General features: G+C 45.4%; 1 protein-coding gene across 2 annotated transcripts in view; it reads left to right on the top strand.

Moving 5' to 3' along the window:
- Positions 1–10,144, top strand: part of LOC138521764 (E3 ubiquitin-protein ligase TRIM39-like) — a 198,743-nt gene extending 188,599 nt beyond the window's left edge. For both annotated transcript variants that reach the window (XM_069634830.1, XM_069634829.1), the window contains exons 6-7: positions 8,834–8,860; positions 10,014–10,144. In XM_069634830.1, coding sequence (XP_069490931.1) covers positions 8,834–8,860; positions 10,014–10,035 — 49 coding nt within the window. In that variant the 3' untranslated portion in view covers positions 10,036–10,144. The remainder of the gene's footprint in view (positions 1–8,833; positions 8,861–10,013) is intronic.
- Positions 10,145–12,360: the final 2,216 nt, after the last annotated feature.

The raw sequence follows: 12,360 nt of genomic DNA on the forward strand, positions 1-12,360 counted from the left end.
TCTCTGCATCAGCTGTTGCTCTTCCTTCATTCGCGGGACGTACGTCTTTTAACACACTCGTTCCAGTATGGTGCACGTCATGAATTAAAGGTAAATGACCCTTTTCCATAGGCTAAGGATATGTTTTAGTATTTTCTTTGTCCCAGTTGCAAAAGTTCAACTCTTGTGTTTTAATACATCCCATGTATGCCATGGTATATTTAGCTTTAGGGAGTTTCTCTTGGGCACGTGAGTCCTTGTTCCCTAAGGCGGAGTCTCTCCTGGTGAGTTCATACTTGACTCTGCCCTTAGGGAGGGTATTGCAGAACGGGCTCACCTCCCGGGCCTCATAGGAAGGGGCTCCCCTTTAGGGAGAAGGGACGAATTCCCTAGATTCATCTCAGCACACACCAAAATAAAGTTTGTGTGTGTGTGAATACATATATATGTGAATAAGCCATTTGAGCCAAGTCGCACATGTTACAGCGCAACCCAGCAACCATCATTTTCAAATTTGCCTCCTAATTCACACCTGTATGAGCAAAACATTGTGGCTATTCTGACGAGTCCAGGGAGATTGTCACCTCTCCCCCAAGGGGAGCCATCCACTTTGGGACTAGGTAGGTCAGCCAGCTGCACTTAACACCCCCAGGGGACAGGGTAAGTAGGATCCCTCAGGAGGTGACTCCCCCTTAAGGACCCTGATAGGGGTATAAGTCACCATCCCTCCCCCTCAGTCACTTGCATCTTTGTAGTTATGTAGGTTAGGTTTATCGATAAATATATCCCCCCTTTACTAATGGCTTAATTAATGGCTGATTTGCTTCTGACACAGGGTATGCCCAATCTCCTGTGAAGAATGGAATCCAGCCCTCTGGAGCACCGACCCTGGCACAACCAATCACACAAGATTCTAAGCCGGTCCCGAAGAGTTTAACCGGCCCAAAGAGGACAGAGGAGGTGTGGCCGGAGAGAAAGTGAGAATGTCAGTGGTGGATAGCAGGACTGGGACGCACACCAGGAGAGCGGAGTGAGGCATAGCTGGCATCCTGTCGGGGCAGCCCCGAGGGGCTGCTAGAATAAAAGAGAAGAGTCTCAGAAGGCCGAAAAAGGAGCACAGCTAAAAAGACATATAAGCTACTCCGACCGATCGAGTTGCTAGAAGGAGAGAGCAGAGCCCAGCTGAAAAGTCACATAAGCGAGTCCAGATCGAGAGGGTAGAGCCCCAGAAGACCGACTCGAACCCGACTCGAACCCGGCAGAAGAGTGACGTAAGCAGCTCTGTGACGGCAGTTGAACCGACAAGACTCAATGCTCAGCGGGGGGTAGGAAGGAGACGAGCACCAGAGTTGGGAGAGACTGAGGAAACCCTAGAGTCGGGAGGAAGAAGAAAAGGAAACCCAGAGTGGGAACAGAGAAAGCCCCAGAGTGGGGAGTGCAAGGGAAAAGAGCTCAGAGTGGGGAAAAACAAACAACACCCAAAACGGGGGAGTAAGAAGATGCAGAACCCTAGATAGGGTATTGAGAAGCACCCGCGCAACAGAGGGGAGAAAGACAGAAAGAATCCCAGAGTCGGAAGAGAGGCCTGATCTGGAACACCCTGCTAGCATTCCAGCATACCAAGAACTTTCTGTGTTGAATTGTAACTGTGGACAATGTCCTTTACTAGATAGGGACAGGGTTGGGGTCAGATGCCAGCAACCATCCCTTCCCGTTAATAGTTCCACAAATGTATGTCTTTGTGTTGTTATTATTTTCTTTTGGCAGATAGGGAAAGTGATTAGGCATGGGTAGGATTCCAGATCGAGGACTTCATTGCTTTCAGACATCCTGACAAGCACACTTTTGACTTTATGTTATAGCATAGGGCTTGGTCATCTAGATTTAGGGAAAGTTTATTTAGATTTGACAAAAATAAAACCCCTTAAAAAGCATTCCTAGTCGTCAAATCCTGATTCTGACCTTCCACACTGCAAATTAACCCATATGCAATCCTTTAGCACCAGAAAATTGTCTTTGCCTTGCAGGGTAGTCCTATTTTATCTATAGCTTTATCAGCCCAAGAAAAACATTTCTCAAGACTGCACAAAATTGCATACTGGTTTTAACCTTACTAGGGATTAGCTATAGTTCAGTATAGTTTAGCATTGTGGTTGGATCATTGGGGCATATGTATCAAAAACCAGCAAAGTTATAGCGGGTTTAAAAAGGCTTGATAAAATCCTTCTACTGTAAAATGAATAGGCCATTTGAGCCAAATCTCACATGCCACAGTGCCATCCAGTAACCATTACTGGAAGTTCATGTTATGAAATAGCCCTTGGCGGTAACATACCTTACTCTCGACCCCTCCACACAGACCCTGATAGAAGTCTGTGTAGCGGGATAGGGCCGAAAAGGCAGAGGAATGCCCAATGGCTCCCTCCCAAACTGCAAGGAAAACCCCTTGTTAAGGCTATACATTCGGCACTTCCACACAAAATACCCCCCCTCTGTCCTTCCCCTGTTTGTTTTCCTCTACCTTAGCTGTAAGCAAAAGGTAAGGCAGATGAGAAGAGAGGCTCAGTCTGTAAGCCACAGAACCTGTTTCCAAGAAATGGGAAAAGAGAAAAAACATTTAGAAGGCCCTAACCTATACGACACAAGAACGGAACTAACAGACAAAAGGCCACCTCAGTTCAAGCAGCCACTCCTGTGGCCAGAGTGCAATGTAGAATTCCCAAAGTCACAGAAAATCTAGCAATCCAAGGCAAGTCAGCTGTGAGACAGGCATGGTATCAAGAGAGACACAGATACAAGACCTTTATTTAAAGTATTTGGGGTTGGTGTAATACCTAAGCTGCCCTATCTCGAACTCGGGATTTCCCTTATCTGATGCTTCTAAAGGTAGTCGATGTCAGTAAGTCGCAAACCAAAAGCTGTCTGTGTCAAACCTATGCATGCCCTCTCTCTGGAAACAAATGCTGTGCAGGGTTGTTCTAAAAGAAAAGTAGTGTCCCAAAGAAATATATCCAATACTAGATTCAGTTGGACTTCTTGTCAGGATTGGCACTGCCCGTAGGCATTATAGTTCAATTAAAACATGCCCTTGAAATCTCCCAGGCAAAGTTCTTATAATGCCAAAACAACTTGGTTCACAAAGCCCTCTGAGGTTCACTAGGGTTCCCTTCCCCAAGCTTCTTAAAGTACACAGTTCCAGTAGGCTTCTCAGGGTTCCCTTCCCCAAGCGTAGGCCCCTCTTTTTTCAAGGTTCACAAAAGAGTTCAAATAAAACTCAGGAAGATTGGGCAACTATGCTGAAAGCATTAGCAGGGAAAAATATAGCAAAAATGTGGTCATTGATGAATTATGCTACTTTGGGTTCTCAGTTAAGTTATCAAGTTATAGGAGTCCAAACTCAAAAATGGATTGACCACTTTACTCTGTTGTATGCTCAAGATGCTTCGGGTAGTAGCTCGGTTGAGCCTGGTCCTCTGGGTCAGATTCATCTGAATTTGGAACTCGAGGACATTGTTGAGCTCATTAAATCTGCCTCGAATTCTAAAGCCTGTGGCCCAGATGGGCTGTCTAATTTTGAACTTAAAAAATTCCCTGAGGTGTGGGCGGCGGTTTTATATAAAATCTTTAAGACTGTAAATGAAACGCAGCGCCTCCCCTCTACGTGGACTCAAGCGATAACAATCCCGATCTATAAGAAAGGAGATAGACTGGAACCAAGCAGCTATAGACCCATATCACTGCTTGATGTTCCAGGAAAGTTGTACTGCCGTCTAATCCTGCGGGAACTTCAAGCATGGGCGAGCCAAATGAAACTGGCAGACCCCTTACAGGCGGGTTTTGTGAAGGGGTTGGGAACAATCCCCAATATTGTGCTACTCAGGGTCATTAAGGCACAGCAAGCGGAGAGAGCACAGCCCCTATATATGGGATTTATCGACTTTAAGGCTGCTTTCGACTCTGTTGACCGGGAGTTGCTGTTTCGAAAACTGAAGGCCTATGATTGTCCTGTGTCACTATTGTCTCTGATCATCCTGTTCCACACCAAGACATCCATGCGTGTACGCATTAGCTTGGATGGAAAATTGTCACCCGAAATTGCAACACAACGTGGCCTTAAACAAGGCTGCGCGTTAGCAGCTTTTTTGTTTAATTTTTTCATTCTCGATATGGGGAAGGAATTTGCTAACTGTAATGGGGATCCTCCGAGGCTGGGCCTTCACCAAATCCCGTATATGTTGTATGCGGATGATTTGGTGTTACTGTCACAAACACCTCAGGGGCTACAACGCATGTTGGAGAAGTTGGGGACCTATGCCTGCAAAAACGGCCTGAGTATTAATGTGAGTAAATCCCAGGTATTAAGATGTAAACCTTCGATAACTAGTAAGAGGTTTCAAGTCAATAAATGGTCAATCCAAGACATAACGTTGGAAAAAGTCTCAGAGTATAAATATCTGGGAACCCTAATCATGGATAGTCAACGTAAGGGTGATGATTGTGCAAGGTCTCTGCGGAAGTTATCGCAGCTGATCTCACAGACCAGAATAATAATTAAAAAGTATGGGAAATTCACGTTAAAACATGCACTTGACTTTTATAAGATGAAAGTGTCCCCGATCTTGTTGTATGGGGTGGAACGCTCTTGAATCCAAATATTGGAAAGAGACTTTATCAGTACCAAAGGCAGTTCCGATTGGACTGATTAGGTACGAGCTGGGCCTGTTGTCCCTCCACGCCCAGGCAAGTTGGAGACAATGTGCGTTATTGCGAAAATGCTTATTGGGGGTCAACACGAGTACCATTTTAGAAGTGTTAGCCTCTGCCCTGCTGAAATTAATTAAATTCGCGAGAAAATGGCTCAATTGTGTGTTAAATTGTCTGGCCAAGGCGGAGGTATCACTTGAATTGTTACTGCTGAATCCGGACCGGCCTAAAAGAAAGATATATTACGTAGACTGGGCTGAGACGCTTGCTACTTGCAACCTTTATAAAGACTTTGATATCTGGTCTTTTGGCATAAAACCTTATGGGAGAATGGCGTCGTACCTGGTAAAATGTCCATCACCTGAGTCCAGGGCTGAATTTCTAAGGTTCAGACTTAATCTGTGGGGCACGCGTGAGGTATTGGCCCGGCGTAAAGTCATAACTGCAGCACAGAACTACTGTAGATATTGCTTAGATACTTCACAAAAGGAAACCCGTCAGCATCTTTTAATTGACTGCCCGGCTTTAAGGGAGGTCCGGAATAGATGCTTCCTTAATATTCTCACTTTTCACATTCATACCTCAAGTGAGAGTAGATGGTAAATAATATTTTCATCTTCAAGAGAACGTGTCCAAATTGCATTGGTACAATTCTTTAGAGTGATTCTCCCGAAAGTTGAAGCCACCGGGGGGCCAAATTGACATAATGCTTCCTTAGACTCACAAGTTATAAAGTCCGCTGTGAGATAGGATGTTGGTCCCATCTTAGGAGGTTTGAGTGAATTTTATGTTAAGAGGATTGGTTGGACCCTAATATTCCTTTGGCCTAATGGAGCGGGTATAGTTTAAATTGTTAGGGGGAATACGTTTTTATCGTTTTTTTTTATTTTTATATTTGTTATGCAATTTGGATTCATTTGTTATTTGTATATTTGTTGTTTTAGGAAAACTTTTGTGTTGTATGAATTGTGTAATTGTTGTATAAATGGTGATAAAATATTTGAAAAGTTGTTACGCAACTAAAACAAATAAAAAACAAAATAAATAAAAAATAAAATAAAAAAAATAAAACGCGAGTTCTGCTTTTCACTTTTCAAAGACCCAATTCTTTCTCTTGGATCACAACCAATAACACAAAAGTTCTATTTTCCAACACTGGGTCTGTACCAGAGACTTTGAGAACGCAAAGATTTTGCTCCTTCTATGCGCGACAACCCTGATATACAGCCCCCTCTGCTTCCGACTTAGTTTTTCTGTTTGGCTTTAGCTGCTGTAGTGCCTTTAATAGATGGGATTCTGCTTTCTCCCCACGCTTCTGGCCCCCTCTGTATTTTCTCTTGTTTCCTTCCTCATCTTTTGCCTCTTGGAACTTTCTTTCCGTCTTTACTGTGCCACTTATACTCTGGCCCCCTTTCCTCTTAATTATGTCTCTTTTCTTCAGTGCCATGTGCACTGGTACTTTCCCTTTCCTTTGTGCCACTTGCACGCTTCCTTTTCCCTTTTTCTTTCGTGCCGCCTGCACTTTTAAACTTTCACTCTGGCTTTCTTTCCGTGGCACCTGCACATTTAAACATTCACTCTTGCTTTCTTTTTCAGGTCGCTCACACCATCTTACTTCTGTCCTTTTGTCAAAAACTTTCAATGCTTTTCCTTTTTCCCTTTTGTGCCGCTTGCACATGTCTTTCTCTATTCAAGCTCCTGCTCCAGCCTCACACACGCGTACCACGTTTTTCATCCCAAAGAAACTCACAGGTTAGCACAGCGCTGTCGGGAATGACTCGTCAGCGTCGAGGTCAGGGTCTCACCACCTGCCCCTCAGATGCCCCAGGCACCTTGGCACCTCCCAGGGAAACGAGCAATTACTAGGCCATGAGCAGCAGAGTTCAGCACGCCTCGATCCAGCTCCCGAGAGACACAGCTCCCTCACCACACTGCAACCCTTCTCACACGTCCAGGCATCCCATTCTCCACCGGATACCTTGGAGTTTTCCACCTGCTGCAGCTTCCATGGCTCCTTCAGCATCTACAACTCACTCTGCTTCTCTGGCAAAACTCCACCCTTTATACCTTGGTCGGTGTTCAATAGCAGTCAGGTGTGCATAGTTGTTGTCAAGTGCCTGACTCTGCCTGACCTCATTAAAGGGACATGTTGCTAGTGAAATGTAGTAGGTCTTTTCAGTCACCTTCCTCCTCACAGTACTATAGGGACCTTTCCCAAAAGTAATCTGTATTACTCACGGACTCCTCCTCTTAGTCTCAGTATGTGTTGGAAATGGGGAGGGGGCAACGGGTCAAGACCAATGAGGGTTCTTGCAGGGTGAAGGGTAATACAGTGGTTAAAATTGTGGAGAAGTGGAATACCAGGTTTGATTTTTATATAACCGGGAAATTCCCTTTTCCCTATATTATCGTTCCCTGCTGGCACTTTGGGATGGTTGGATGGATATTGGTAACCAGTATGTTGACCTGATTTGGGAACAGACCAGTTGGTGTTAAGGTCAAACAGATTCTGTTGCTTCTGGTTCCCACATTTCCCCACCCTTGTCATTCCACCATGATTAGACTTCCCTTTCTTATTTAAGAGAGATAGACCCGAATATCCTATGAAAGCTTTGAGGATGTCTTCCTTATCCCATGTTATCCCAATAGGATATTGCGTCCCACCTGAGAGTCTCCCACATGTATTACCCTGGACTCCACTACCTAGGTGATCCTCCCTCGCTTGTCCACCCCCAGGGTTAGGATCCAAAAGCAATGACCCTCCCCTTGCCACCTGAATAGAGGAATCACAGGGTTTACATGGGAGAATAACCTCAGGTTTCTCATACAGCCCAAAAAAGTTCTAGGATCCAGTCCAGTATGAAGATAGGAAGAACGAATCCAATTGAATACTGGCTGACAGAAAGATCTAGGGAAATCCCCTGAAGGGAAACTGTAAAAACAACAACATGCAGGAAACAGGGTAATCACCAGGTGACAGTGCAGATCACAAGGAGCAAGCATAGTGCAGTAGGCAAAACCAGGGGTTCCGTGCTCACTGTGTGGAACCTTGGTTTAGAAGCGCAGCGGGAAGACTAGACAATTGCAATTTCTGCATCTGTCATGCCTCTACACTCCTAGCATTGCTGTCGTCCTTGCGCCGTGATGTCACCGCCAAATGGTGAGCTGGGTGTTGCAGTCCCTAGCAAGGAACTGATCACAGAGGCACCAGGGAAGCCTCCACTAGCAGTCTGTTCCTCCTGTTACTGGAGATCAATGGAACCAAAAAAGTTCACCCCCAGTTCACAGCCACATGAGCAAAGCATTGTGGGTATGCAAATTAGTCCAAATGCCAGCCTTTAGCTTCAGAACATTTATTTATTTTGTCTATAGAGAGAGAGAGAGGGAGAGGGAGGGAAAGAGAGTGATGGAGAGAGAGACACCTAGCTCTTTAGCTTTGGTGTTCACATTCCTAAACAAGCACATCTGACATGTCCGCAATCACCTCTGTGTATCTGTCCATGGGATTAGTCTAAATGTGTGATTGTGGGAACCCCCACTTTCTACCCCCCATCCCTCCCCCACACATTCAGAACATTTCACTACCCAAAAGGTTTCACATCAGGAGTGTGTGCTGGAGCTCAGATTTAGCAGAACTCAACATGTATATAATATAAATGTTTGCACGTTCATTCCTGTCTCGTCCTTCACTTCCTCCATTGCAAAGTACCTTCAAAGGGATTGCTCTGGTCTGTTATTGACCAATTGTGCAGCGCTTCTGTTCAAAGGGCTTGCCTCGTGCTCAATAAACACAAATAGTAAAAATAAAAATGTCTGTTTTACCATCGAATACACAGGTGACCTTCAGATTCCCAAATAGATAACCCATCTGGAAAAATAAAATAGTAAAACCCCAGATACACATCCACTGGGCATGTTCCTGTGTTTCATTCGCATTAAGGGGGTAATATGTGGGGGCAGGATTAATACCCACAGTGCTAGCACTAAGTACACCTTGACAGCAGCTCCTCATAATGCCCTTGTGCCCCCATTGGTGGATTCACTCTCATGATTCTAATATTTTATCGCTTATATTAGCAGCACCTTTGTATTTTGTGTGCTGGCATTGAACATGAGTTTCTGACTTACCCATGTCTTTGCTTCATTTTAGAGTGGAAACGAGTCCGCTGCTTTGCAGGTAATTATAACTGACCTTTTGTCACGATTCAAGCATGATATGACCCTTCTCTTTAAAAAAAAGAATCTCATGATCACCAATCAGAACTTGAATGGAGACTGGAAGACTGTTGTGCAACCTCTCACTATCAGAATGTGTTCTTGCACTAAAAAGGATCATGTGACGTGATGTTGTGCAAGCCCCATCACAAAAGTAATGTAATGGGGCCTGTAGACCATGGGGGGCACACTCCCAACTTTGGTGCGAGAACCATCACAACACTGATGTACAAGGGTCAATGGATTACTGCACCCAACTCCCCACCGTGGTGAGCAAACCATCACTATGCTAGTGAATTAGGTAGTACTCATGTCCAGTATCTTGCTGTTGGGCTGGCAAAATTACCATATTCATGTGCTAGGACCCCAGGATAATTATGCTCTCTCCCTCCCATCTCTGTACCCTCCCACCCGCTTTAGCAAATGAACCATTGCTCTACTTGGAAAATGTTGAAATGAGAAAAGTAAGTAGCCATTTCTTTTTTGGTGGGGGGAATTCATGGTTTCTCAGGAGATGGGCAAGGGGGGATTCCTTTCCCGCCTCCTTCCAGTGGCAAGAGGGGGATGGGCAGAGTACCACGTTAGCCTGAGTTGGTAGGGGGTACTCTCCTTCTCCCTCCCTCTAAGACACCCTTCCAGCGGTGGGAGAGTTTTGGGGGTTTAGTACATGGTCAGTGCTTCTAGGGATAAATGGGGATGGGGGCTTCATGGATGGGGGGTAAAGGACATTGTTGGATAATATTGATTTTGAGGGGTAATATAGTGGTTGATGCCCTCACGTGGTACAGTACTAATTTCATGGGTTTCCATGCGTCATTGTTTGCAAGTCCCCTATAAGCCCTGTCCCATCGTTATGCCCATCGTTATGCCCATGTACTCTGGAGTCAGTCAAGGATCTCTTTGACTCCTTGTAATGATGTTCAAAAGACATCACACCAGTGCGGTTCCCAGGTGTTAACAGCTGTGGTTCCTAGAATGTATCTATCTTTACACCATAATCTCCTATACTGGTATGGATTGTGTTAAATTTGTATTGCCCTTCTTTGCTACTAAGCTATGTGTAGTATCGATAATGCCTGCCTCAATTCTAAACTGATGTGTTTCCCCCCCTGCAGTCGATGTCACTCTGGACCCTGAAACGGCACATCCATACCTCACCATCTCTGATGATCTGAAGAGCGTGAAATTTGGGGTGGCCAGGGTGGCGCTCCCGCAGTGCTTGTGCTTGGAAGCCAGGGCCTCGGGAGGCATTATTGGGAGGTAGAAGTGGGAGACAAGACTGACTGGGGTTTGGGGCTCTGCACGGAGTCGGTGAACAGGAAGGGAACAACTGACCTGAATCCCCAGAATGGCTACTGGGGCATCTGGTTGATAAACGGTGACGAGTTCTGGGCTATTGCCTCTCGGGATACGCGGCTCACCCCGACGGTGACACCCAGAACAGTTGGTGTTTTTCTAGACTATGAGGGGGGGGAAGGTTTCATTTTACAATGTGGAGGATAGATCTCTACTCTTCACTTTCAATGACACTTTCACCGAGAATTTATACCCATACCTTACTCCTTGCCAGGCGGAGAATGGTAGAAACATGGGGCCTCTGGCCATACGCCCTTCGAAAATACCCAAATCAGAGGTTCTGCCAAATCTGTCCTCATCATAGTATCACAATGTTATAATAGCACGTTTATATAGCTCTTCATGCCACTTCTAAGCACTATACTAAGTATTGATACTGTTCCCAGCCAATTAAACAGAACTCCCTGTATCTACCTGGAAAGGATGAAGGGCGGGGCTGTCCCTGTCGGCCTTTATACTTGCGAGGTGCAGGCTGGCCCCATTTCATAGGGGAGGGCTACATTTGGGACCTATTCACCCAGATATAATAACCTGCGTTCGTTATTTAATGACAAAAAAACATATTTTACAGTGGAAATTCAGGAAAGGATCCTTCCACCACTTGGGCAATGCTAACAAACCTGGAAGGAGACACTTAGACTTAAACTTACATTTACAACTGTTGGTTGTAGTAAAATGTCACCTAGCAATGCATCTTGAGTCTCTGACATATGTTTGCATTTTCTTCCTTTTGTTCGGATACAAAAACTAACCAATATCGCCAAACAATAAGCAGCCTTGGCCTGTTTGTCCTATCCTTGCCTCCTGGGCTACTAACAACCAAAATCGCTGATCACTCCACTCAGCCCTATTACTCCCCCTCTAGAGTTATCCCCCTATTCTGGTCTCCATCCCCATCTCTGCTCACCAGCTACCCCTGCACGCTACTTGTAACCCTGTGGGCGTGGCCTATTTGAAGTGCTCCGTTGCATCCCAGCTAGGTTTGTGCTTTATAAATCTCATGCATACCCCATACATACATACGCGTGATTTGGTCTTTATTTTCAATACCAATTAAGCAATAAACCCCGAGCTCGGGGGCATTACTCACTTCACACGGCCCAGTATCTATGGACGCCGGCACATTACCTGAAGCGGTAATGCCCACCCAGCGAGGGGCTCATTGCTAATGCTTATTGCTATTAGTACCCCGGCCTGTTTTTTAAGTTGTGCAACCGGCCCAGGAGAATGAAAAAGAAGGTAAGTGGAATGGGATGGGAGAGAGTGCATGCAAGCTGTGGAAAAGGGAGGCCGGGGGCACTTGGTAAAGGGAGCACTTTCCTGGTAACCCAGCAGGGAAGATGGCGGCCTCCCGCACTGAGGAGGCTCGGAACAGCGGGATTACCATATGGTAATGTCCCTGCTCCGAGCCTCCTCATTGGTTGGGATGCCTAAACCACACCCCCGCCTAGTACTAATTGTCATTAGTGCCAAAATGCTCTAAGTAGGTTCAGATTTTTTTAATGAGAGATTTTTTGTTTCATACGTGAAGAGGGCGGTTACTTGTGGTTTCTATGCACCCACCTTTTCTTGATATGTTGATATGTAAGAAACCCCTCTAAGCCTTTATGAGATTCCACTTATAAATACAATACAAATGGACCATTTAGGGAAGGCATACAGTAAAGCGCAGTATTCTGATGATACGCACCTCTACTTCCCTTAAATACTGAAATAACTTGCCAACATCATAACAAAGCAGCAGACATCAGTACATTGGTTCATTCAAAGTGAAAGTCCTCCTGTTCAGGTTCCGAAAAGCCCCCACCCACTCTTATCAGTATTGAAGATGAAAGTGGCAAAGTGTAGAAGAAGGAAGAGTGTTGCTGTATACCGTTCACTCGCCCCTCTCCCAAAGCTCCTAACTCAGCACTAGGGTCAGGCGAGGCCTCTACCAGATTGCTTTAGAAATGTCGTCCCCCTCTTGCCGCTTTGCTGTTGGGGGAACTGTTGTTTCAGCATTTTCCAATGCAATGTTGACTATTCTAGTCAGGGTCTTAGCAGAAAACAGGTACTGCCAGGACCGCATCGCTGTCTCTACTCTTAACCCTTCTTGTTTCTTTTAGT

This window comes from Ambystoma mexicanum, chromosome 13 (genome assembly GCF_040938575.1).
Source record: "Ambystoma mexicanum isolate Mex_15411 chromosome 13, UKY_AmexF1_1, whole genome shotgun sequence".
NCBI classification, from domain to species: Eukaryota; Metazoa; Chordata; class Amphibia; order Caudata; family Ambystomatidae; genus Ambystoma; species Ambystoma mexicanum.